This window comes from Mastomys coucha, unplaced genomic scaffold, assembly GCF_008632895.1.
Source record: "Mastomys coucha isolate ucsf_1 unplaced genomic scaffold, UCSF_Mcou_1 pScaffold4, whole genome shotgun sequence".
Taxonomy (NCBI): Eukaryota; Metazoa; Chordata; class Mammalia; order Rodentia; family Muridae; genus Mastomys; species Mastomys coucha.
Window position 1 is genome coordinate 34509653 of NW_022196910.1, and position 27854 is coordinate 34537506.

Here is a 27854-nt window from a genome sequence, read left to right on the forward strand (position 1 = left end):
AACAGATGAATGAATAAAGATGTGGGAAAGAAAGGGAATAAATAGTCTTCCTGGTACCTGGCCTTTCTCCCATTTTATAAATGCCTATGCCAAGTTAAGGGTGAGATTCACAGCTCAAATTAGCTATGCAGAGCGCTGGCAGGTGTACTGAGAGGATTAATGAAGAATTAGACCTGTGGTTAAAGTTGTAGCCCAATGCTGAAGTGCTTTCCCAGCATGTTCAAGGCCCCAAGGTTGGTACCCAGCACAAAAAAAAAAAAAAAAAAAAAAAAAAAAAAAAAAAAAAAAAAAAAAAACAAGCCACGAATTAGGACAGTAGATTTGAGCCCACGTGAAGTTAAAGCTTCCCAGCAAAGAACATAAACTCGAATCTCATTCATTTGCTCTTTGCGTAAGCTTTCCAAAATAACCAAAGGGGACTTTAATTCCTGTGAAATAGATCACGAGATACTTCTGCAAGTGTAAGTCCCACAATAGAACCCTTTCACCATGAACAGCAATAATTTTTCTCTAGTGCTTCATGTCCAGCCCAAGCACAGGCCCAGTGCATAGTTGAATGATGCTCCATTAGTATTTTTTGGATGCCAGTCACTACTGTAAGGACATTACATAATGAGTGTATTATTTTCATCATAATGATATTTTGTGGCCAGTGCTATTAATATCATTTTCATTTTACAAATCAGGAAAGAGAGAAATCCAGTACCTTACCCAAGCTCCTAAAAACCATTGAATGGCAGAGCTGGCGGTTCAGACTCAGGCCACCTTTACCATTTAAAAGCAAATAAATATTCCAGCCATAAATAACTCGTGCATGCCGTAGAAAAGATGAAGGCTTCTTAACCTTTATGGGCTTACACTTCCCATGAGGAGAAGGTGAAGTGTTCTCATAGCTATTCTTGACCTTTCAAAAGTTTAGAACCACAGGAAAGGTCGTAATATTTTGAAAAAGGAGTGCCCTTTCATTTAAATGTCTCAGAGGTCTGAGGAGTGGGAAACAAACATTCAGCCTGATTGTGTCTAAAATTGTTTCATACCTTCCTGGCCCATCACTGCACTTTTTTTTACTAGGTACCTCAATGAAGCTTGAACAGCTGACCACCTTTCCTCAGCTAGGTGAGCAACCACTGCAAACCCATTTGGGTCTTAGAAAGGTTAGCCACTGGCAAGGGGCACTTGGACCCTCAGTTCCCCTATGGGCTCAGTGTGAGCATTCCCAACTTAGTTCTCGGGTTTCAGGTCTGGAATAATGCTATTCTCACATCCTCTCTCTGCATATGAGCCATTTGCAGGTTGCTAAACCACTCTTGACAGCCAAGCGTGGGAGATGGCTTGGGCTAGAATTAAACAGGAGAGCAAACTGGAATTTCAGTTGTGTGTGGAACATTTCGGTTCTCGGGAATGACATCATGGAATCGCTCCCATTGGTGAAGGAGCCAAGAGATGTGCAATTCTGTTTTATGGCAATCACCTTCTGAATGACACAGGCACAGCTATGCTTGCGACATTGAGCAGGCCTTATACTGCCCCCTTCAGTCCAAGCCACCTCATGACAGAGATCTTCAGTTTAGAAAAACAGAAGGAAATACTGTACCATCACAACAGAACAAAAGGCTGTGTGAGTCACAGGCTAGACATGGGTTCACTTACTGGATTTACTGCCTGGTGTAGTCCTTCGCATGGTTGGTGTTTCTACCATTTACTGTTTGGGGGTTGTCCTCACTAATGTTCCTTTAGCAGCGCTTTTCATTCATTCAGTTATTTGTAGAACAAGTATTATGTACCAGCTGCCAAACTAAACCCTGGATATAGAACAGTGAACAAACCAAACATCTTGCAGCCCCCTTGGAACTTTGTCTAACAGACTATAAGAAGGCAGCGTTGATGACAGCAAATATGTACATGCAAATGTACATGTATGTAACCATGAGGGGCTACTCCAGTACTTTCTTAACCTAAGGACAGTTCCCCTAAAGATCCTGTCCAGCTCCACATTGTTTGGAATAATCCAATTTTTACTTTATGAGTGTATTACAATGTAATTACATATGTACTTCCTAGAGTACCCATAACAAATGGCCTCATATTTGGTGCTTTACATGACAGGAATTGATTCTGTTGTCACAGTGCTGAGAGCCAGAAGTCCCAAATAAGTTTTGCTGGCCCCAAAACAACCAGCCAACAGATCTGTGCTCCACCTGATTCTCAAGGAAATAATCTGATTCTTGGTTTTTCTGGTCTCTGTGGGCTGCCTGTGTTCTTCCATTTGTAGCTTCCCCATTCTAGTCTTCTTTGTGGTAATATTACCTTCTTTCCCATGCCAAATCTCCCTCTACTTCCACAGTAATGGGATACTTAATGACTGTAGTTTATATCCACTAAGATAATATGGTACACTCTCAAGATTACTTTTCTCAAGATCTTGAACATTTATAGTTTTCTAAGAGGGTATGTTTTCTATTCTTATCTATTCTCTGTTGCCTGTAAATATCACAAACCCAGAAATGCCTTCCCCAGCTAAGGACTGAGACCATGTTTCTACCATCCATGGCAACATTGGTTTTTCCATTCTCAGGCAGCATGTATACATTCTTTTCCACTATATCCTGGGAAAATTCTCTCTTTCCTTCTCAGTTTGAGTCCTCTGCTACTTTGGCTTCTTGTAATGGGTACCATCCAACACACCCATAACTCTTCTATTCTTCCACCCTATGGTCCCAATGTAATATGGCATATGTGTATGAAAAGATGAAGCCATCATTTCACTGTATAGTCCAATGCTTTAGGTATTTCGGGTCTTTTGTCCTTCCTAGGTACAGGGTAAAGGAAGAAGGATAGCATGTGAAAAACACAAGTTGATACTTAAGGGTGTAGCACTGCATCATAATTAAACACTGACTGATGGAGAGGAAAGGAAACAAAACAAAACAGCCAAAGCGCTGTGAGAGACAGCAAGGAGAGCTGCTTTCCACCATGTTAGGAATGACCTGCAGGCTACGATTAAGGATTTAAACACATAACTTATTACTGGAGTATGGGGAAAGACTGACATTACCGAGGTAAGAAAGCCCATGTTCCCAAGATATTTTTTCCATGTAACTAAAAGAAAATCGGGATGACGTAGACACACTCTGTGAGCTAACATAAGGCAGAAACACTGATCGTGATCCAACCACCAAACCCTTACCAGCCGGACACAAAAGCTTTCATTTTGTTTTAGGTATAATAAGAATCTCAATTCAGTACACCAACTCTGAAGTCCCAGATGTGCTAAGAATTTCTGATAGGTCCTGGAGCTGTTCACTACAAAATAAATTCCATTAGGTTTTATCTCTAATTGTTTCCTTGATAAAAATCCTTCTTATGCATCATTAGGTCACTTGACTAGAAGCTAGTATCTGATAGCTGCAGTGTAACCCTAATTTTTGTTGTTACAAATAATGGAAATCACAATTTTTTATACTTAACTAGTATCTTCAATGTTTTTGAAAAGACTGATTTTTTAAAATTTTTTATTATTTATTTATTTATTTATTTTACACTCCAGATTTTATTTTCCCCCACCCTGGTCCACCCTCTAACTGTTCCACATCCCACTCTCCTCCCCATCGCCTGTCTCCACAAGGATGTCCCCACCACCTATCACCCACCCAACCAGACCTCTAAACTACCTGGGGCCTCCAGTCTCTTGAGGGTCAGGTACATCTTCTCTAACTGAACCCAGACCCAGCAGACCTATGCTATATATGTGTTAGAGAACCTTTTCTTAAACATTCTTAAAGTCTCTTGGGGGCTGGTGAGATGGCTCAGCTGGTAAGAGCACTGACTGCTCCTCCAAAGGTCCTGAGTTCAAATCCCAGCAACCACATGGTGGCTCACAACCACCCGTAATGAGATCTGATGCCCTCTTCCAGTGTGTCTGAAGTCAGCTACAGTGTATTTATGTATTATAGTAAATAAATCTTTTAAAAAAAAAAAAAAGATCTCTTGGAAGTTTAAGAATATTTCAGCCACAGTAAAATCATTTATCTTCTGACTCTGATTTACTGCCCATAAAGCACAAGTAGCAACACCTTTCCAGCAAAAGTAATCCTCAGATTAAGTGTGAGACATGATGCTGAATAACTTTGATATACCCAATGACTGCTCCTGTCTTAGAATTTTTGTCCTTATAAGGAGTTAACTTCTAGCCCAGTTTAAATCCTTCATTATTCATTCTATCTGTCAGGAAACAATAAAAATGCCTCATCAAAAGCAGTGGATACTAGTTATTGTTAAGGTTATCAGAAAGTCACTAGAATGTCCAGTGCCCTTACACCTTCAGAACCAATGTAACAATAGTGCCCTTTTTTTCTCTACTGATGACAGTCAGGATTAAAAAAAAAAAAACTACGGCATTGAAAAGATATGCTGTAATTCCTCCCCAAAGACAGCATCCCAGCTGTTATTAAATTATTCAGGAGCCTTCTCATCCAAATCCCAGATAAGTTTGTCTATGTTTCTTATCATGACAAAGTCTTGATTTGTAGATGCAAGTATTGTAAATGCAATAATGATCTTTATTATTGCATAAGATCAATGCATAAGAAACATATAGTTCACCTCAAAGGAATATAGTCTTGCTCTTCCAATTCTGCCTGCACAAGTTTGTCATCATCCATTTATCAACTCTCACTTCTTTAATCATTCATAAGTGATTTAAACATGGACTATCAGAGTGGTAAGGTTAGTAGTGTGTCGTACGTCACAAGGAATAGCGTAACCATAGCATGAAGTCTATAGCTCAAGTAGGATTGGAAGGATTTACAATGAAGCCCTGTAAATCTTGTTTGGGAGTTTTCACTTACCAATTAAAGTAGAAAATTGGACCCAAAATGACTTTATTTATACTTAGATTATTCTGGCAAGAATTTTATGAAGAAAGCATGGAATTCATACTAGGAAACTCTTAAGATTTTAAAGAGATCAAAATCTTAAGCAGTGGAAGAATACAGATTAAAACCTGTAGTGGGAAAATACTGACTAGGATGAAAAGAAAAGATCTGAAAATTATTTTGGAGATCATGACACCAAGAATAAGACTAGCAGTTGATTGGATATGATAAGCAGAGGACAGAAACTGGCCAATGAAGGGTTTCCCCAAACCTATATTTTGCCTTGTTGTTGTTGTTGTTGGTGGTGGTGGTGGTGGTGGCAGCGGCAGCAGCGGTGGCGACGGTGATGGTGTAGGTGGTAGTGGTGGTGGCAGCGGCAGCAGCGGTGGTGGTGGTGCTTTATTCTTTATTACTACTTAATTCTTTATTACTACTACTATTATTATTATATATTATTATTCTGTTTTTACAATTTTGACTATGAAAGCCTTCAGTGAGTTGCATTTATCATAATAAGAAGCTCCTACCCTTCAAATACTTTATATTTTGAACTGGATAATTATTTGTTGGAAATATTATTCTACATAATGGAGGATGTTCACCTCAGTGGCATAACACCCCAGCCCTCTAGACATGCTAATTAGAAAGTGGCTTCAGATGCTGAAGCGTTAGCTCAGTATGTAAAGTAGATGCTGCACAACTGGGATCTGGGTTCAAATCCCCATATAAAAGCTTGGTGCAACCCTGGGAATTTATATGCCTAACTGAGAAGATGGAAATAGAAGGATCCTGTGTCCCCTCAGCCAGTCAGCCTAGCCAGTTGGTAAGTTCTATGTGTTGTGAGGCACCCTATCTCAAAAAGTATTGTGGAAAATGATGGAAGAAGGCACCCAACATCCACTCCATAATCACACCACACACACACACACACACACACACACAAAACACTGACATCCTACCCCATTCGCACACACAAAAAACACAAAAAGTGTTTTTAGACCTGCCCACTCTGAGAGGCAAGAAGTATGCTTGGTTGAAAACCATGATCTTCAACTAAATCAGCAAACTGAAAAACAAACAGACAAACAAAAAACAAAAACAACAACAACAACAACAACAACAACAAAACCAAACTGATACAAACCAAAGAGAATAGAATCCATAAAGGCACAGTAACTCACGGCTCACAATGATTAGACTGGCCATCCGCTTCATCTCGCCCTGTGTGCCTGATGCTGGGGAAAGGAACAGTTCAAAGACACAGCCTGGTAGTCAAAAGGAGCTTGTTGTACCTGAGAGTCCTAGACGCATCTAGTTTGGTTTGGTTTGGTTTGGGTTTTTTGTCTTGTTTTTCAAGAGTAGAACTGGCTACACTACTCATGACTGGATTTACCTTCAGCTTCAGATGATTTATAGAAGTATTGTGCCAACATATCACAAAAAGAAGTACAACAAACATTTGTCGCTTTGCTCTTCTGCTCAAGTCTAGAAAATTCAATAAAAGTCTATAACTAAGCTCCACAGGGAGTCTCTCGACTCTCCAGGTATACGACAGGTCTAAAAGGAGATCAGCATCTAGGCTACAGGGCCAGCACGAGCTGATCCTGAAATTCCCCTCGTTTTTGTTTCCATGTTCTTTATAGATTTTGTTTTGGGGTTGGAGGGGAGATCAGGGTGTCCCATATTTAATCTAAATCCTCCCACACCTTAAATACTCTTCAAATTTCACATCATAACACAGAGTCATAAAGTTAGGTAAACACGGGTGCTTTGAGCAACTCTATGACAATTGCAAAAGGAAACCCAGAGCCATTGAGGCACCATGCTCAGAAAAGAGGACAGGTAGGTCCTCCTTAGTCCAGGCCTCTCATGGAGGGAGTTAGAAGGCCAGAGCCAGAGGACCCCAGTTCCAAGCTAACTACCCCATTCAAACTAACCTAGAGCTCATTTCTCAACCTTCAGCCTGCTTGTTCCTTCCACTCTGAGTATCTGAGTTCCAGCTCAGTGGAAAGTCTTTGTGGGGCAAATTGTAAATGTTGCTTACAGACTTTGTTCTTGCTCCTGCAGAATGGAGACAGATTCAAGAGAAAAAGAGAGGTACTCAGTTCATTCAGGTTCTGTTAACTACTGTCCCTCTAAGAAACAGGCTCTTTTTAGGCTTTCAAAGTCCAAGTCGAATGATCATTGTTCTGTTACTTGCACTTAAGCAATGTGATGATACCTTCCAAAAGCACTGTCCATGTTACGCAATTGAATTGTAGCTAGTCACGAGACTGTTATTACATGCTCTGTTTTCACGTGGCTTCTATTTCATTGGGTGACAGTGATGCATGAGACGATGCATTCTGTACAATGTTGACTGTCAACTTCATATCGTCTAAGGCGGGTCGCCTTAGATGGTAACCTTTACCCGCTCAAAAATTCGTCTCACATAAGCAGTGAGGACTCGGGCTTCACCCCGAATCGTTATTTTCCTTACTCATAAGTTTAAGGCATACTTCATATCGTCTTATGTCATCAATAAAGAAAATACATTTTCTTTCAGGTGTTTTGGATTTATTTTTGCACGTATCTGGTGAATTCCACAAAGAAGTCAAGTCAATTTCATTCTGACTGGCTTCATTTATTTTTTTTTAATATGTATGTATTGTGTGGATGTGTTATGTTGCTATGTATGCATCTATGCATATGTGCATGTGTGTAGTTGCACATATGGAGGCCAGAGAAGCAAATGGGTATCTTCCTTTATCACTTTCTTCCATAGTCTCTGAAAGGGCCTTTCACTGGACATAGAGTTCAATGCTTTGGTGATGCGCTCTCTGGCCAACAATCCACAATAATCTGTCTGTGTATGTCCCTGCCCCTAGCTTGGTGGTTCCAGGTATGCACAAGTGAGCCAGCTTTCACTATGGGGGCTAGAGTTCTAAGCAAAATTATTCCTGCTTGTACTGAAAGCACTCTTACCCACTGAGCCATTTATCCAACTCTTCAATTCTCTTTTTTTAACATAATAAAACAAGAATTTGGTTATATGAAAATTTTACTATGTGCATTCAATTATTCTATGATTAGAATGACTCAGAGTTGTACAATTTCTTTCTTATGCTTTTTCAGTTGTTTATAAGAATGTCATACCTTCAGCAAAATATTTATCGCTATATGCAATTTGCTGCTCTTCCTAGAAGCAAGTACATTCATCTACCTAACATATTATCTGCTCAGTTACTCCACCATTTCCGTGGTTTGGGAAATGTTAGATAGGGCCAGCAGTCAACCAAATGCATAAGTACTCACTCTTTCCCAGAATTCCTATATTTGCTAATATGTCCCATCTTCTATTCTGCCTTTTGTAATAGGCTATGGGAGTTTTATTTTAACAAGTCAGAGGTGCCCTAGGCAGGCAAGGAAGGACAGAGATACATCTTCACACAGTGTGTATAAACATTATCCCTATAGTTGGGGTCACCACAACATGAGGAACTGTACTAAGGGGTTGTGTCATAGGAAAGGTTGAGAACCACTGGTGTAGAGAGTTAAGAATTAACAATCCAGTGTACAAACTACAGCTATAGGCACATCAAGAATAGTAAGTTACACTAGGATGAAGACTTTGTTTTTAGCAATACTAGAACACAGAGTGACTTAAAGCAAGAATAACATATAATCATATTTGAATTTTTGAGTCATTCCTGAGATTACAGGGTTTAGACAGTGGCCTTGAAGAATACAGAATTGGAGGAAAGGCAACTTGGTTGAGATTTAATTTGATGTGAAGAGAGGGAATATATCTCAGTATGAATCTGTCATGGAGAAAATAAATAACAGTGTTTCTTTGCTACAATGGAATGCTATCTGGGGGCGGTGCAGAAGAAAGGCTCAATATTAGTTGTACAAAAAAGAAATATAAAGCTGACTCATTTCACTTTCAGAAAAAATCCCTAGGTTGTCAATTGATTTGTAACTCCCTCTGCAGTCTCTCATCTGTCAAGATTGAAAAAGCGCTACAGTTTTTCATCTCGGGAGCCATTAAGTGAAAAGCAAAAATTAAACATGAAGTATTTTGCAATCCTTCCTCACCATTTTCCAGTCAAACATTATTCCCTAAAAATGTGGATTGATAGCCAATAGACACAACTGTGAATTATTTTCCAGGCATGTAACTTACACACAGGCAACAAAAATAAATAAATAAATAAACCACAGAGAGGAAGTAGAAGGAAAGGAAAACACTCACATTCTAGTTCAGGAGAGACACAAGGAGGAAACAGGCCTGGTTGAGACTGATCAATGGGTCCATGCCTCTGAGGATCAGGCCATTGAAATACCCCACAGATCACACTTCTGTATTCACGATCACTGATGGAATTCAACTACAATCTTTTCCTTTCCCTAAATTAATTGCCTCAGCAATCACAGTTATAATTTTTTTCTTTGTGTTCAAATTAAGTCAAAATAATGCCTCAAAGCACTGCTTAAGAAACATTATCATTTCTTCTACCTTCTTTGGTTTATTATAGGATGTTATAGAATGTTAATGTCCTACCAGGTATTATTCACACACACACACACACACACACACACACACACACACACGCATTCAAAGACCAAAATCAGACAAAAATAAAGCTCTTTACTGTTTTCTTTATTCTCTTATTCTATTACTTCTTCTTCCAAGGAAATAATTTCGTGATGGATATTGGTTTTCTTTTACTTTGAAGTAGAAACACGGATGTGCACACATAAACACACACACACGTTCATTTTTTTTTCCTTTTTAGTCTCCCTTTTAAAAAAGTAGACTATGAGAAGAGACTGAAAGGTCAGGCTCTAGCAGTAGACATGTGACTCATTAAAGGTGTGTCCCTAGAAAATTTTGTAACCCTTACACAATCTCAGTTTCTTTATTTATAAAATGGAGTTGCTAAGACTCTGAAAAGTTTCTGATGATAAAAATTCAACAAATGTTAAGTGATAGTATTACTAAGGTTTTTTAATGTATAGTTTCATGCACATATGTATTATTCTTTAATTTGATTTCTTGATTAGAAATATGTCTTAGAGAGCTTGTCAGTATATAGACATTTTTCTTAATCTCGAATATATTATTCTGTGATATATGGGTTCCATGATTAACACAACCTTCCTCTGTTGTTGGATATTTACTACTCAATTGCATTTTGTTTGCTTGTTTTCATTAAAAATACTGCTTTAAATTGAGCAGGAAAATTAAGTTGTGGAGACCAAGTACTCAATTGCTTTTGGTTTGCTTGTTTGTTTCCATTAAAAACAGGGCTTTAAGTTGAACAGAGAAACTACATTGTGGAAAACAAGTACTACTGGAAATTGGATTTGAATAATGGGTAGGAAAAAGAATATTGTGGGCTTAATTACTAAAACTCAAAGATCATAGGCTCTTACATATCTATGGTAAAATAAACGTAGTGCTATGTCTGTAAGGAAGATTAATATTAGGAGGTAGAACTGGATCTGACCTATTAGACATTTTAATGCTCATTTCCTGAAGTGAGCGCTAATCTTAGGATAGGGGTGCCATATTTATTGCTATATTCATTAGGCTTAAACTTCAAAACTAACACACTCTACATTAGGCAGGCAAATGCTAGGTCAGTACTATACTTGGTCTGGGGGAGGGTAGTAATGTGGCTAAACTCTTCCAACTGGGGACAGTGTCTGCCAGACCCATGTTATTACTACTTACCAACAGATTTTAAACAGAAGCATGCAAAAACAAGATGACTCAGTTCTGAGTCTAGAGAACACAAGAAATAAAGAGCAGACTCTTCTCCTTTCACAATTCCTTAGTTGCTTGTAGTTCTTTGTGTAGGGTTAAGACCTCCTAGATCTTTCCTCGTTCTTACTAATTAGCATGCCTGTTACTATTGTCCTTGTTTAGTTCAAGTGTTGATACATCTTTACAGGTGTGCTCCTGCATCCCTAGGAGACACAATCTCACAGCAAATCCCTGAATCCTCTGGCTGTTACAACCTTTCCACCCCCTCTTCCAAAATGATCCCTGAGCCTTAGATGCAGGAGGTATGATGTAGATGTATCCTGGTCAGCCCTGAAAACATACATACATACATGCAAGTTTGATGATATAGACTAAGCAGATTCAATATATATTTAGGAATTTAAGATATACATACCTATATATATGTAGCAAAAATGAATGAAAAAACATGGTACATACTAGTAGATATTTGGACATGGACTGAGGAAGGCATTAAGGATGCCTCCATAGTCTATAGTCCTGGCTAGCCACGTGATCAGTTCAGTAGGAGGCATTCTGAAGTGAGCTGGGAAGTTAGAAAGTTTGAGCAAGTTAGAACATTGAAAACAACTGAAAATTCTCCATATAAATCAATGATAACAAATGCAAGGGATCATCTGCGACTGTGCATTTAAATCAGAAAAGCCTTTGTATATAGAGCCAAGAGATATTGGATAATACTCTTGATATTTCCTCTAAATTTTTATCTCTGCAAGAAGGCAGCTGCAACATTGAAGCCCAGCAATTAGATTAGATGTTATAACAGTCGATTATTCATGCAACACAGCAGCAACAATGCCCATCCATTATACACACTTGACCAGAAGTACATATGACAGCCCCAGGGTCAGAAAACAGGTGGTGAAATACACTTCCCCTTTATGTTTCCATGCTAATTGTCTGGACATCTTGGATCTCAAATCAGTTAGATATTAAAACAGATCTTTTGAAGAGGATGATCAGAATAGTAGAGCCATGTATTGTTTCTAAGATACCCTTTAGAAAACTATGATATCAATGAGATTGATAAAGTAGGACTCTAATAGAAAAAAAAAAAATCCTTCTTGAATGAATACTAGATGACATTGCCCATAATGGGTGCTGTCTTCTGGAAGAGGAGACAATATGACCTATGTTCTGTTTGAGATATCAGGATTTCCCCCAAAATGTCCTAAAGGTTTAACCCTCTTTTCTAACTTGTGGGATCTCTCCCAGAACTTTACAGCTTTAGACCTGTTCTCATTATAGTGGCAAACCACTCCCCATTAAAATCATCAGTGAAGACTAAAACCTAGAACTTTTAACTTAGCCTTGAGGTTGTCAGATAGTATATAGTATACAGAGGTGATTCATAGAATTTCAAAGCCCTCACTTGCCTGGATCAAGGTGCAGAAAAAAAGAGGTACTACTTCTTACTACTATATCTACCTTTGTTGTCTTGGCCAAATTCCAGAGAGAGCAAAAAGGACTTAGGTGTGCTCAGAGCTACTCTTTCTGGTCTCCCCCTTAGGTCTATCCTGCTGTTTTCTTCAGGCAGCCCTTTTGTGTCCAGTGGTGATTGTGACCTACCCAACTGCTTGCCTTCTTCTCTGAAAATTCCAGCTCCTTGAGGGCTAGTAATTATGTTCTTCAAATTATTGAATTAATGCTAGGTACATGTGCATTGTTCCAACTCTGGGACATCTTCCCAATTCTTAATGAGTGATCAATTATTTGTTTCCCTGGAATTAAAATCTTCCTTGGATCCTTTATACTAAAAGCAGGACAGCAGGAACCTGGGAATCAAGATAGAGGAAAGTTCGGGTTCTAAAGGCCACAGTTAATCAGCCATATCTTCACAACTCACAGCCCATCCTGATGCCAATTTCTAGTCTTTCTGTCCTCTCACACAGCTTCTGCTCTGTGTTTGTGATCTCATTGAGAAATGACACTAAATTTTGTCTCTAAATGTATTTGGTCTTTTTATCTAGGGCTATAGTAGTGTTGTGTATGGGAAAATAGTTGTTGCGTGAATGTGGAGAGAGGTCCCCCATCACTGCAACTATTCCCTCTTAGATATGACGGAGGAGGATTTTTTATAGATACGTGAGAGAACATAGTCAGAGGCAGACACATCTGGGAGAGTCCATAGTAGTCATGACCCTGAGTTATGTGAAGAGACAAGACAGGGGAAAGGGAAAAGGGGAGTAGGGAGAAGAGGATCAGGTGCAGCAGCCAAAAGAGTAAAGGTCTAAAATGGTTGGATTTTATAGGGAAGAGCAGCCCAGGTCCCTGGGCTGGAAAGTTCAGGGTAGAGTTTTGGGTTGGGGTATGCAAACCAGGAAGGGCTTGAAATGGGTAGAGACTAAGAGATGCTGGGAGAACTTGGTAGCCAGTTATGTGTGAAATAGGCACCTCAGCCATACTGTCCCAGAACGGAGACAATGAACACTCCCCAATGCTCCCCTAGACTTAGAATTGAAAGTGGAAAATCAGGACACTGTAGGTTCTTTGGGGGATTTGGTGGGGACAGAGGTTGTTGGTTGCTTTTCTTTTGTTTGTTTATTTTCATTTTTTTTTGTAGGAAAGACAGAAACAGAGAAAGTTGGGTGGGTAAGGAAGTGATGTCTGAATGGTGTGCATTAGAGAGCATAGGTGGGCATAAAATGTATCTTATAAGCACAAATTCACTGTGCAACCCCATTGCAAGTTTGTCCCTGGAATCTCAAGATTAATCATGGGGCAAAAAATACTTGGAGTAGGAAGGGGTTCTCTAATTGAAGAAACCTAGTAAATGTAGAAAAAGGGGGTGGGAGATGATCAAAAAGTTTCCTATTCTGGAAAGAGATTAGCCACTACAGGTAATAATCGGGGTTCAGGGAATAAAAGAACATCAGGTGGTTGATACACATCTCTCAGGGCCAGCCTTCCCTGAGGGCTGATGGAACATAGAGGCCAAAAATATAGACAAAGGAGAGATCTAGTTGGAGAAATCAATTACTTAGTTTCAGTTACAACTGTTCACAGTTCAACCAAAAATGAAGAAGTGTTAGAAAATGGTGTAATGCTAACTACTCGGTATCAGGTCTCTCTCTCTCTCTCTCTCTCTCTCTCTCTCTCTCTCTCTCTCTCTCTCTCTCTCCTCTCTCTCTCTCTCCCTCTCTCTCCCTCCCTCTCCCTTATTCCCTCCTTCCCTCCCTCCCCCTTCTTCTCTCTCTTTCTCTCTCTCACTCTCTCTCTCTGTGTGTATGTGTGTGTGTGTTTGTGTGTGTGTACAGATACATGAATGTGTGTGGAAGTAGGTGGGGTTCAACCTTTAACCCAACTACTATTGAGGATTTTCCCCTCCTGTGTGAATGTTAGCACAAGAGTTAAGTAAAATTAGTTCAGGGCATCACAATGGAGATGCTGTGGAGTTACTATGACACAGTACTACAAGGAGGATGTAGGGTCATTATGAAGTATCACCACTGTGACATAGCAGAGTTACTATAAAGCATCAGTACTAGGGTGCAGCACAGTTACTATGAAGCATCACAACTGAGAAGCCATGGAGTTACTATACAGCATCCCCACTACGGTGCAGTTACCACAAAGAATTACAGCTGAGATGCTGTAGACTTACTAGGTAGCATCACTACTGAGGTGCAGTTGCTGCAGAGTATTACTGTTGAGCTCCCATAGAATTACTATGCAGTATCACTACTGAAGTGGAGTTGCTACAGAGCATTACTGCTGAGATGAAGTAGCTGAATACATTTCCAATTTCAGTCACCAGATCTGAAAGACAGGCTGAGATCAACTAAATGTTAGATTTATGAATCTCTTATTTCTGGCAGGAATATTTTTTTCTGAAGTACTTGTTCAATTTAGGGTTCCCCCACCCCCACCCCGCGTGACTTAGTGCTAGTATATTGTATTTCGCCTTTCATGGTTCAAAACTTCCTCTATTTATAACTACTCTCATGGGATGAAAAAATGTGTATAATTATGCACAGTTTTCTCCATTAACCTCCATGATCTTTTCTTGTGTTCAATTGCCTGATGATCTTCCTCTCAAGGTTCCTCACAGTATGAATGCCCCTATCTCTCACACAGTAGTCTTATCCTTAGCTAAGAATGATACTGAGGAGGAACAAAGAGAGAGAGGGTTTTTTTGTAGTTGTTTTTGTGGTTGTTGTTTTAGAGTAATAAATTATTACTTGTAATTAGCATATAACTATGTATGTATGATGTATGCATGTATGTATGATGTATGTGCATATGTATGATGTATGCATGTATGATGTATATATGTATATTTGTAAATGATGCAGCTAAACTGTGTTAGGGTAAGTAAAGCTGTGGACTCCTGTAGTTTCAAGTATATTTCCCACAGTTTGTTTTTTTTTTTTTTGTAGTAAACCTTTGCTTCCCAGAATATATAAAGCAAACTTCTATTTTATTGTACAACTACATTTTTTTCTGTTATTCTTAAGCATTTGAATCCATACAGGAAGAATGATAAAGAAATAACAAGAAAACATGGAGTTAATATTAGTTGGACCCTTGTAAATGGCAGACATTTTTTCAAATGCTAATGATGATTTTACATAGTAGGTATTCCATACTCAGTTTTCAAATAAGGAAATTGAAGTCCAGAGATATAAATCAGCTCTTCTAGTTTCACCAATCTGATAATTGAAAAAACTCAAACTCAGACCAAAGAAGCTCTCGTTTAGTTTAGTAGAATATTGACATTGATAGATATAGATATACAGATAGATGATAGATAGATAGATAGATGGATAGATAGATAGATAGATAGATAGATAGATAGATAGATAGATAGATAGATAGGATGATCAATAGATATATAGATCTGTAAATAGATAGATGCATGGATAATAGATTTCTAAATAAATATATGGTAGATTAAAGAAAGAGAAACTATGAGTAAACAGATTTATTTACGGCATACTTATTGGGCCAATAATAGAACCTGGCTCAGACATTGCTAAGCAAGTCTCATCGCTCCTTGTAGACTCTAGTAGCAGAGAATGATTGTGAACTGACAAATTATAGTACTCGGAGATGGATATTAGCGTGTAGGCAGGAACAAAAGTACTCAGAGAGAACATTAGCATATTGTTTCCAAGGGATAAATGTGACACTTTTCGTACACTTTCCACGTTTCTTAAGCAGAAGATAATACAGTTAGAAAGGGGAAATTAGCATATTTGAGAAAAGAGAAGGATCAAAGAATCATAGCATTCTTTCCTGAACATATCTTTAAATGTTTAAAAATATTCCTGTCCTAATTAAATACCAACTCAGCAGAGTTCCACACCAAACTAAAGATGATTAGATTTCCCACATCTGGCCACAATGAAGTAACATCATAAAAAGACCCTTCAGAGGGCATTGGATTTTCTGAGCTTGCCACAGTTTAGAACATGATATCCAAATGCAAGCTATACATTAATGACTGGCTAGCTGGGTCTGAGTTTTATACATGGTCAAATGCTTAGATCAAGGTGCTGTGCCTCTTGACATAACACACCATGGAATCACCAAGCCATCTCTAACCACAAAGTTCTTCAGCCATGACTTAGAAACCACTGATCTAAAATATTGCCCTCTACACAAAAGAAAACCCCATTCCCATATTTGCTCCTTATTATTTTGTTTTAGACTGAACTTACAGGGAAGCACTCAGTTTCTCAGAAGAACTAGATGTCAATTTTTGTCAGTGTGTTTTTCTTACTACCAGAAATATGATGAATTTTTTAAACTTTTTCAAGACCTGTCTCATATACTTATTGTGAGATGTGTATCTAATGCACAAAAAAAGAAAGAAAACAAGCCTTGCACTAAATAGGTGTACTATAATATACATATGTATTCATATATATATATATATATATATATTCATAGACATAAATGTAGACATTCAAATGTAATAAAATCGGCATAAGAATAAAGGGATCTATTCTCATCCCAACAATACAATTTCATATTCTTAAAAAGAACTTAGTCTTCCATAATTGTGTTGAAACTGTCCAAGGGTTTGAATTATGATGATGCTTGCAAATACCTCACCCTATGTTTCCTTTGCTTTCAGGATTCTATAGCTATGGTTAGCGTGTGCAAATAAACAGCATGTCACTCTGCCACACGCAAGGGCTTTCCTGTCACCAGCAAGTGTGCAGCTTACACTTTGAAAGACAGCTGGGTAGATGGATGCTACTTAGAGTCAGCATTTTATCAACCTTAATATATTTCTATTAAGTGATAAGCAGAAAAATATAAAATAATCGCAATCATCTCTGTGTGGGAAAAGACTTGGTTTCTGTGTGACTACATGGGGCCTTTTCAAAGCTGAGAACTGTAACTCAAGACAGGATCGCAACCCTTTAGACATCCTCCAGTGCTCCAGCATTAGCCATCTCACACAGTTATCTGGGAGTTGACATATCTTTTTGCCATCATTAGTTCCTGTCCCTTCACCCCAGAGAAAAACAGACCAGCCATATGTCCCATTTCTGGATTAGTTAGAAAAGTGGGATGGGTTTGTTTTAAAAGCACTCATCAGTAATGAGTCCTGAAACAAATAGCTAAATAACTTTCTGCAGTGGGCTATGTCCCAGCTGATTTGGTCCATATATATATATATATATATATATATATATATATATATATATATATATATATATGACAATGTTTCTACAGGTCTTTTCTGAGACAACATTCTGAGCTACTTAATTGTACTAAAATATCATAACCTCATACCTTTCCTATTTTTTACTCCTTGATAAGATCCCCTAGCCCCCAATGCAAATGACAGATGTCACTTAAAAACCTGGGCACACCAAGGATAACCCATGAAGTATGCTACCTCTTTGTTACCCAATAGTGTTTCAAGATGCTATTTAACAGCAAACTCAGTCGAGTTAAGACCCATATGATCTCCAGAAACAAAGCCTGGTTGAAGGGAGCAAAGGAAGGAGAAAGCAATGAAATTATAATTAATTTCATAGAAAAAAAGTCTGGCAAAATCTCTGAGCATTGGCAGTGGATGGGAATAGTGCATTCATACAGTGTGAAATATTCTTTCCCAGGCCAGGTGGCTCCTCTAGCTCCCACCCTGGCAAGATAAAAATGTAACTATGTCACAAAGGGAGGCATGTAGAGTAAGCAAATTCATGTAGGCAGTACAGCCCAAATTCCTTTTTGGGGGATTTTCAATCACCTGAAAATAGATTGTACTAGAAATAGCATTTTGATATATCTCTGTGTGACAGAGCAATAGTACTGAAATCTCAGAATATACCTGAGCTTAAAGTTTGATTCAGTTAGCAGCCACAACTTTGCTATGTTTCCAATAAATCAACAAACTTAAAAGGGTCCTAGTACTTACTACTGCACGAGACTGCTAACAAAACAAACATATAGTGGATTATTTGTTGAGCTCGTTTCTTTTTCAGGTTCTTGAATGGAAACATGCATTTATGCATTTATCATACAGTAAACCCAGCTCTTATGGTGTTACATAAGAGCTGTTCTTATGAATTTCAAAGTAGTTATAAATTCTTTGATTTTTATATTGATTTAAGTAAATATTGCATATTTTAAGGGATGTCTACCTTCTCAATACACTTAATTCACTCCAGTGAATGCTCACAGTCTTAAAGGCCTAACTGGGGTGGATGAAGTTGCATTTTTATTTTTTCTGCTCTAAGACTATACTGTTCAAACCATTCCTGAGTGTCTAGTATGTGCACCTTCCTTCCTCATCCTCATTCCCATTTATGAACCATCTTCCCAGGTGTACATTGGAAAGGCTTATGTTAAACTAATTTTTTTCTAAGAGCTCTTTCAAATTGCAACACATATAGTAAAACTCTTAAAGAAACAGGATGATCCATTGGACCAAGTACAGGGTCCCCAATGAAGGAGCTAGAGAAAGGACCCAAGGAGCTGAAGGGCTTGTAGCCCCTTAGGACAAACAACAATATGAACTAACTAGTACTCTCAGAGCTCCCAGGGACTGAACTACCAATAAAGAGTACACATGGTGGGACTAATGGCTCCAGCAGCATATGTATAGCAGAGGATGGCCAAGTCAGTCATCAAAGGGAGGAATGGTCCTTAGCCCTGTGAAGGTTCTATGCCCCAATGTAGAGGAATGCCAGGACCAGGAAGCAGGAGAGGGTGGGGAGGTGAGCAGGAGGAGGGAACAGGGGTTTATTTTTGTTTTTGTTTTTGTTTTGTTTGCCCATGGAAGCTTTAATGTGGAAAAATAAAGAAGAGTTTGAATAAACAAATCACACCTTCATTTCAAAGCAACAGTCCACGTGGTAATAAATCATCTTGTGACAAATTGCAAAGTAATTACCAACAAACAGAAAGGAGGTTTTTGTGATCAATATTTTCTCTTGTCTTTTATTTACCTGAAAATTGTGTTAGCTATACACACTAAGATAAATGCTTAATAACCTTCTGATTAGTGACTATCAATGATCGGGTGAATAACCAAAAGAATGTACTAATCAGGGAACATGTTTTTTTTTTTCTTGGGCTTTAGCCAGAGATAAAAATTCCCTCTACCCAAAGGCTGTGTAAACTATTTCCCTTTAATCCTCTTTTTCTTTTTAATCCAGACTTAGGGACATAGCTACATAAATTGTCTTTCTGGCTCACTATGGCCATTTTGTAAACCTGCATTATCTGTTTGAGACTCAAACAAACTGTGTCCTCACAGGCAGGCAGCAAAGACAACTGACCAAATTGATAAATTAAAACTTTTTTCCTCCCTCAGCCCATGCACACCTTCTGAAGGCAAGGGATTGAGTTAAACACACCCTCTAAAATGTCTGAAGCTATATAGTAGTAATCATGAGTCTCAAGCTTAATTGATGGCCTCTTGAAATCTAATAGGTTTGTCCCCTTTTATAGTTCATATTGGTGCATCTTGAGTTCTTATTACACTTGTTCTGTGAAAAGAAATCTTAACCCATGGGGGAGGTGGCTTGTCTTCACCACTCTAGATGGTCTGATAATATTTAAACTTCACCTAGGTCCTATTTATATTTTCTGTTATTTTCCCCACCCCTCAGCACTTGATCCAAATAACTAGGCAAAAAGCCATTGCACTTAAATCTTGTAAAATGGGGTCATACAATCTATGCCTTCAGTGTCAGCTAAGAGGGCAGTATACTTTAAAAAGTCCTATGATATCTAACTGCAACATTCTTCCCGTTAACAGCTCCCTTCTTCTAGCCTAGAGAATACCTGCAGGGCTTGTCTTCAGCAGTTCTTGGCTCACTTGAAATAATGATAGTTTTCCCAATCATTTGTCCATGTTGTGATGTTCAAAAGACTAATTTGAATCTCAAGAACTCAAACTCTAATCAATTTATGTGTATTCTATATACATACTTGCAGGTACATATTCTTGTATGTCATATTTTTTTGATAGGTTATCAAATTTACTCTTAAACAAAACATTGTATAGATCATACATTGATTGAAAGCTTTATAAATGATGAAAAATTAAAGTTATAATTTCTTACATTTTGAAATGTGTAAATGAAATATGAAATATTCAGTGGAACATCATTTAAAAAATAAACTAATGATTTTTTTAACATATACACATATTCTTTTAACAACTGTTATTTACAATAATTTCAAACTGGGAGCTGCCATAATTGCTTGAATTTTGAGATATTTTTTTTATGTTTTTGTACTATTTTTTTAAGTTTTATAGCAGTATGATGAGAAAAGTTACATGATTTCAATTATTCTGAATTTGTTAACATTTAAAAACATATTTTAACTAAATAGAATTAAATCACATTCTTGTTTTCCTTTTGTTTACCAACTCCTCCCAGAGACCCCCTTCAATACCTACAATATCTTTTTTATCATATTCTTTAAAATTTATAAAACATTATCACAATAAAAATGAGTATTATAAAAGTTGTTTGATATAAAACAACAATCAATTTAACAGTTTTATGTAGATGCTTTTCTATGGCAAAATGAAAATACAAACATTTTTCTCAATAGAGATTTTAAATAACTCCAAATATATTTACTGTATATTTCAAAATAATACATCACTACTAATATTTTCTTTTTTTTTTATTTTTATTTATCATTATATGTAAGTACACTGTAGCTGACTTCAGATGCACCAGAAGAGGGCATCAGATCTCATTATGGGTGGTTCTGAGCCACCATGTAGTTGCTGGGATTTGAACTCAGGACCTTCTGAAGAGCAAGCAGTCAGTGCTCTTACCCACTGAACCATCTCGCCAGCCCCACACTAATATTTTCTTAAATGAACATAAATATATAAAGTGTTTTTGTTTGATTGTTTGTTTTGTATTTAGTAGAGCTTAAGATCTTGGCTCTTACTGTGATAACTTGATACAAGAGTTACAAACATCAAACAGAGGATTCAGTCTCACACTTTGTTGTTCTCTTACAAGCCCCCTCCCAATTTAATTGTCTACATTACTTTTGGGTATATAAGTACTTTTAAAATACGTAAGCTGTTCTGAAAACCATAGTACAGTGTAAAAACATGAAATAAACAATACTACTAATAGAGAGGCTGAGATAGGAGAAGCAAGATCTCAAGACCATTATGTTGTACACAGCAAGACACTGCCACAAACAAACAAGCTGAAAGTGTATATGGATTATATAATATTGGATCTACTTCTCCAATTACCAAATTAGAGAGACCATTAGATGACAGTCAATAATTTCTAATTCCTCATGTTTTTGGATTTTGACTGATTAGGATATGTTGGTAATATTAATTTTCATATTAAGATATTAAGAAAAAGTAATTGTTACTTCCTGTTGTTTTTGTTGTAAGAGGTAGAATTAGGCTTGTGTGGATTTTTTATTGAAAGTTTACTTTCTTGCTTCTTCTAGGGTGTAGTTTTGCTCCTTATATTGATGATTTCCATCTATTATCTTTTGTAGGGCTGGATTTGTGAAAAGATAGTGTGTAAATTTGGTTTTGTCATGGAATATCTTGTTTTCTCCATCTATGGTAGTTGAGAGTTTTGCTGGGTATAGTAGCCTGGGCTGGCACTTGTGTTCTTGAAGGGTCTGTATGACATCTGCCCAGGATCTTCTAGCTTTCATAGTCTCTGATGAGAAGTCTGGTGTAATTCTGATAGGCCTGCCTTTGTATGTTACTTGACCTTTTTCCCTTACTGATTTTAAAATTCTTTCTTTGTTTAGTGCATTTGCTGTTTTTATTATTATGTGATGGGAGGAATTCTTTTCTGATTCAGTCTATTTGGAGTTCTGTAGACTTCTTGTATGTTTATGGGCATCTCTTTCTTTAGGTTAGCAAAGTTTTCTTCTATAATTTTGTTGAAGATATTTACTGGCCCATTACATTGGGAGTCTTCACTCTCTTCTACACCTATTATCCTTAGGTTTGGTCTTCTCATTGCATTCTGGATTTTCTGAATGTTTTGGGTTAGGAACTATTTGCTTTTTGCATTTTCTTTGACCGTTGTATCAATATTTTCTATGGTATCTTCAGCCCCTGAGATTCTCTCTTCTATCTCTTGTATTCTGTTGGTGATGCTTGCATCTACAACTTCTGATTTCTTTTCTAGGTTTTGTATCTGCAGGGTTGTCTCTCTTTCTAATTTCTTTATTGTTTCTATTTCCATTTTTAGATTCTGGATGGTTTTGCTCATTTTCTTCACCTGTTTGTGTTTTCCTGTAGTTCTTTAAGGGACTTTTTAATGTTTCCTCTTGAAGGGCTTCTAGCTGTTTACCTGAGTTCTCCTGTATTTCTTTGAGGGTGCTATTTATGTCTTTCTTAAAGTCCTGTATCATCATCATCATGAAAAATGATTTTAGATCTGAATCTTGCTTTTCTGGTGTGATGATGTGTCCAGGACTTGCTACGGTGAGAGTATTGGGTTCTGATGATGCCTAGTAACCTTGGTTTGTGTTGCTTATATTCTTACACTTGCTCTGCATCATCTGGTTATCTCTAGAGCTACCTGACCTTGCTAAATCTGACTGGAGCCTGTCCTTCCTGTGATCTTGGTTGTGTCAGAACTCCTCAGAGTCAAGCTGTCTCTGTGATCCTGTAACCCTGGGCTTGTTAGAGCGCCTGGGAGTGGAGCTTCCTCTGGGTGTTGTGGGCCTGGCTGTGGAGCTTGTGCCCAAGGTCTGCTCAGGGACCAGCCCAGACAGGCTGGAAGAAACCTGAGCCACTGGGCTGGTGGAGTTCCTGTGTGCCGGGTCCCGCTGGTCCCAGTTACTCCCAGTGTTGGGACAGATGTTATGTCCTCCTCACCTCTGATCCTGGGTCTGTATGCCATATTTACAGGTATATATCTAGTGCTATGCTTAGTAAAAACACTCATTATAATAGACTATTATTTCAGTTAGTAATAAGAGCACCCTCCAGAAAAATTGTGCTAGATCAAAGTTCATTTCCTCACCTTGTCTATACAACATATGTAAGTTCCCATTCTTAATTTTTAAATGATGTATGTTGTTCTATACTTCTTTGATTCTACAAGAAAGATAGATCACTTCTCTTCCTGTGCACAGGTTTAGGAGACATTAGTGTTTTATTACTTAAGCACATGTATCACTGGCTCACTCTGGTGATGGACTTTTAAGAGAGCACCCTGTGAAAGACTAGACAAATCCACGGATACACTACAGACATTCTCCTACTTGATTGCTTTCCTTCTTCAGTGTCTGAAATACAGAAACTGAAACTCTGGACATCTGTTCTTGAGATCCCACTCCTTTCTGACTTTCATTGATGAATCCCCTTTCCATTGCAAGATGACAAACATCCTTCTAAGCCTGTGAAATCCAAAGCCTTAAGCTTCTGAATGAAAACATTAAATGTAGTCTAGAGAATTCAGAATGTGAGAACGGGGTATCAATTTGCTTTTATTACTTATTTGTTTCAGAATCATTTACCTAATAATCTATTCCTTGTGTCTAATTTTCAGGATTTGAATCACTATTAATGTTTAATAGGGGTTATTCTCAGGAAGAGAAACCTTCTCTTTATTGCAATTTTTAACTTTCTTGTTTTCATTTTTTTTAAAGTAATATATTTATCCTTTCAGGTGAAATTTAGAAATTCTATTTTTTTTGTTTTTGTTTTTGTTTTTCAAGACAGGGTTTCCTCTGTGTAGCCCTGGCTTCCCTGGAACTCACTCTGTAAACTCTGTAGACCAGGCTGGCCTTGAACTCAGAAATCTGCCTGCCTCTGCCTCCCAAGTGCTGGGATTAAAGATGTGTATCACCACTCCCCAGCTAGAAATTCCATTTTTAATATTTAATTTACTATTAGGTCTTTGCCATCTTTAGCCCCTCTGACTCAAGCCATCTAATTCACCCTGTGTCCTAATATAGCCTAACCACTTTGTAGTTCAGTTATGAATATCAATAATGATGATGATACTGTCTTATTTACCATGTCTTCTAGAAGTTGAACACTTTGGATTCTTTGTCTATAGTTTGTAGAGTTCAGTTGTTGAAGGGGATTTCTGATTATTGCTATTATTATTATTATTATTATTATTATTATTAATTATTATGTTTGAGATACAATCTCCAGTATCCTAGATTGATCTTGAACTCACTATATAGCCATATATATGACTTAAGCATCTGATATCCCTGCCTCATGATTCGCATCTGCCACCAAGGTTGTATGTGATACTGAAGATAGAACCTAGGGCAGCTTTCATGTTAGGCAAGCACCCTACAAACTGGAATACAACAACAGACCCTTGATTTTGATGTATTTTTTATATAGTTTTCATATCATACATCATGCTGACCTTTGCAGTCTCAGCCACCCTCCAATCTCAGTCTTATAAGTATTGGAATTTACGGACAAGAGTGTCATAAGTTTGGGATTTTACTAGGATGGCAATTTTAGATTAGTCCCTGGAGGAAACAAATGAGCTCTCTCCTTGTCTTCTCAGAGTGTGGAAGGGGAGCACCATGAGAAAGCTGTGGAACTTCTCAAGGCTGCTAAGGACAGTGTGAAGCTGGTGGTCAGATACACCCCAAAAGTCCTGGAGGAGATGGAGGCTCGTTTTGAAAAGCTGCGGACAGCTCGGCGTCGGCAGCAGCAGCAGTTGCTCATTCAGCAGCAGCAACAGCAGCAGCAACAACAACCACAACAAAACCACATGTCATAGGTGAGACTCACTCTCCTCCCCATGGCCAAGCTCCTGATGTTCTAACAATATCTCCCTAGTCGGCCAAAATAAAATTGCCAGGCATAACAAACACCCAAAGACAATTAATCGAGTGAAAGATGATGACGTTTGAAAATGGAAACAGGTTGTTCTGTTTCCATGTGCCATTCAGTTACAGTCTCTAGATATGGAAGATAATTTTGGAAAGTATAATGCTATGGGAGAGGTACCTGATTACTCCAGGATGCCTGTTTATAAACTACGATAATGCATTCTTTTTGCCAGGTTATATATGGATGGCAAGTTGATTCTAGTCCCCTTGGCTAGTCGCTTTTACAGAATAGATAAACTGCACAACTCTATGGTGCTATTCCTGGCTATCTGTACTTTAGATGAGAAAGATAGCAGTGGATTAAGACATGTGTTCCACAGCAGCGGCAAAGTGACAGTTTGAATTCTGTCTGACAACAAAGAGTGATATATCAAGTTTGGGGGATATTTTCAAAAAAAAACTGTGTTAATATCAAAAGTCCCCAGCTTTGAAGTATCTGCTATGTGTCAGTGACACCCTCATCACATACCCTGCAGCCTCTGAAGAAGCTTTCAAGGAAATTACCATGAAAGACACATCTTTGGGATGAGCAGTCTGAAGTTTCCATCAGCCACCATTAAAAAGCAGCTTGGAATTTGGGTTCTCCCCTTGCCAGTATCAGATCCTCTGAAGTGATTTTTATATGTTTTCCAAACTATTCATTGGAAAAGATCAATTTGATCAGAATGCATTTGTGTACCAGGATGTCTTTAAGTGTGTCTTGGGAAGGACATTCACATATTCTTAGGAAAGTGGCAACAGGTGTGGGTGGTTTTCAGTTTTCCTTTATTAGCTTACTGTTTGTTTAACAGAAATATTGATTGTGACATGAGACATGCCTCTTTTTTTAATGACACTTGTGAATAAGAAAAGCTATATAGTGAGTGTTTTGGGTTGTTGGGCTTTCTTTTGTTTTTAAGTATCTTTTGGGACTGGAGAGATGGTTCAGTAGCTAAGAGCACTTAATGCATTTCCAGTGGACCTGGGTTTGGTTCCCAAAACTCACATCAGAGTGCTCACAACCACCTATAATTCTAACTCCGGGAGTTATAATGAAAGCTCTTTTGTCTTCTGGTAGTACATCACACAGATAGTACACTTGACCGTTAGACACATGTGTATGTACTCACACTCACGCAATAGATAGATAGAAAGATAGATAGATAGATAGATAGATAGATAGATAGATAGATAGATAGATAGATAGATGATAGAGAGACAGGCAGACAGACAGAATGAGAAAATACATATACATACATACATACATACATACATACATATGTATATTTTTAAAATTATATTCCATCCTCAAAAGTATATTGATCCAACATCAGATGTCTTTGTCTTTTGTCAAAGCTGCATCCAGGTACTGTCCAGTGAGCTCCAGAGGTAGCCTTATCTTCATGAGGCTATGCAGTTCTGCTATGAGGGAATAATTAATAAATAAGCAAGAAAATAAGTCAACATCTTTTTGAGAGTAGTACTTTAAAAGGTAAAAACAAGGCTGTTTGAATGGAAACTACCAAGGTGGTACCTTAGACACAGTTGTAAGTGAAGACCCCCTCAGAGGACAGAGCATCTGAGATGAAGCCAAATGCCAAGGAGAAGCCCCCAAAGAAAGAATAAGAGAAAATACCCAGTATGGTAGCTTTGATATTTGATTAACAGAAAGAGAACCTAAAGAGCTGAGAACAATGAGTAATGATGATAGTGGTGGATTATGAATCAGTCAAAAGGACATGTAGGGACTGGATACAGAAAGCCTGGCAACACCCTGAGAGAAATTAATATTTTTTTGCAATGGGAGACAAGGCTTTTAAGCAAAAGGGTGGCATGATTTGATTTATATGCCATTAAGATAATTTGGCTTCCTGCTTTTCTGACCCTTGTCTTCCTACTGGGTTCCTTGTCCAGCTTCAACACAAATGGTGGATTGGGGAAGGGAGGTGTAGCCTAATCTTATTGCAACTAATTTGCCATGTTTAGTTGCTATCCCTGGGAGGCCTGTTGTTTTCTGAAGGGAAAAGGAGGGAGAATAGATTGGGAGAAGAGATGAGGGTGATAGAGGAGGTGGGGAGACAGAGGAAGGGAGGGGAAACTGTGGTCAGGATGTAATATATGTGAGAATAAATTAAGTTAAAAGGATAATTTGGCTTCTGTGACAATAAAGAACTACAGGTTATAAATGAAAGAGAGAGAGAGATGGAGTGGCTTAGAATAGAATAATGTGGTTGGGATAGACACCATGAATAGATACATTTAGCCTAAACCAAAGCCTTCACCTTAGTTACCTATTCAGTACCACCGTAATCCTATCAAAAAGTCCTTTGGATGATAGAGGAAATCCCTGATTTTCTAATCAATCACTAATGTGCTTTCTTCTAGTACTATTGTTTCTTCTATCCCTGGTAATACACGCTATTCATCCCTATTCTCCTGAATGATTTATGACATTAGCCCTGAGTAAATTTGCTCAGGAGTGTTTTGAAAGCAACAGGTTGATCTCTGAAATCTTACTGAAAACTGCCATGTTTTGCTCCCTCTATTATCTTTGGAAATATACAGTTTGGTTATATGTAGCCATTTGTATTTTCCCTGTTTAGTCTTCATTAGGTTACCTCAGGATTTCCTATGGTCCATTAGCAAGACTTATATATTTAATCAGGAAAAAAAATCTGTCTTGTTGTTTATATAGGATGTGCTGAAGTTATGTTGCTTGAACATGGACTTCGTATCTACGCCCATCAAGAGAGCTATTGTAGTACACAGTGTCTACCCCTTTGAGATTAAAATGTTAGTGATCATTTCAAGAACAGTCAAGACATACCCAAGGCATGTCACCCATAGATTTTATGTGAATTCAGTCAAAAATACCTACATTAGCTCTTCCTTAATTTTTTTTTTTTTTT

The 27854-nt window shown here is 37.9% G+C and overlaps 1 protein-coding gene and 1 non-coding gene across 8 annotated transcripts in view; one reads left to right on the plus strand and one right to left on the minus strand.

The window, feature by feature from the left end:
- Positions 1–27854, plus strand: part of Lin7a (lin-7 homolog A, crumbs cell polarity complex component) — a 182117-nt gene that overhangs the window by 139305 nt on the left and 14958 nt on the right. For all 7 annotated transcript variants that reach the window (XM_031348859.1, XM_031348856.1, XM_031348857.1 and 4 more), the window contains one exon: positions 24636–24854. In XM_031348859.1, the coding sequence (XP_031204719.1) occupies positions 24636–24854 (219 nt within the window). The remainder of the gene's footprint in view (positions 1–24635; positions 24855–27854) is intronic.
- Positions 7254–7370, minus strand: LOC116076642. The gene has a single exon (XR_004113042.1). It is a non-coding gene; the product is annotated as a U12 minor spliceosomal RNA (small nuclear RNA).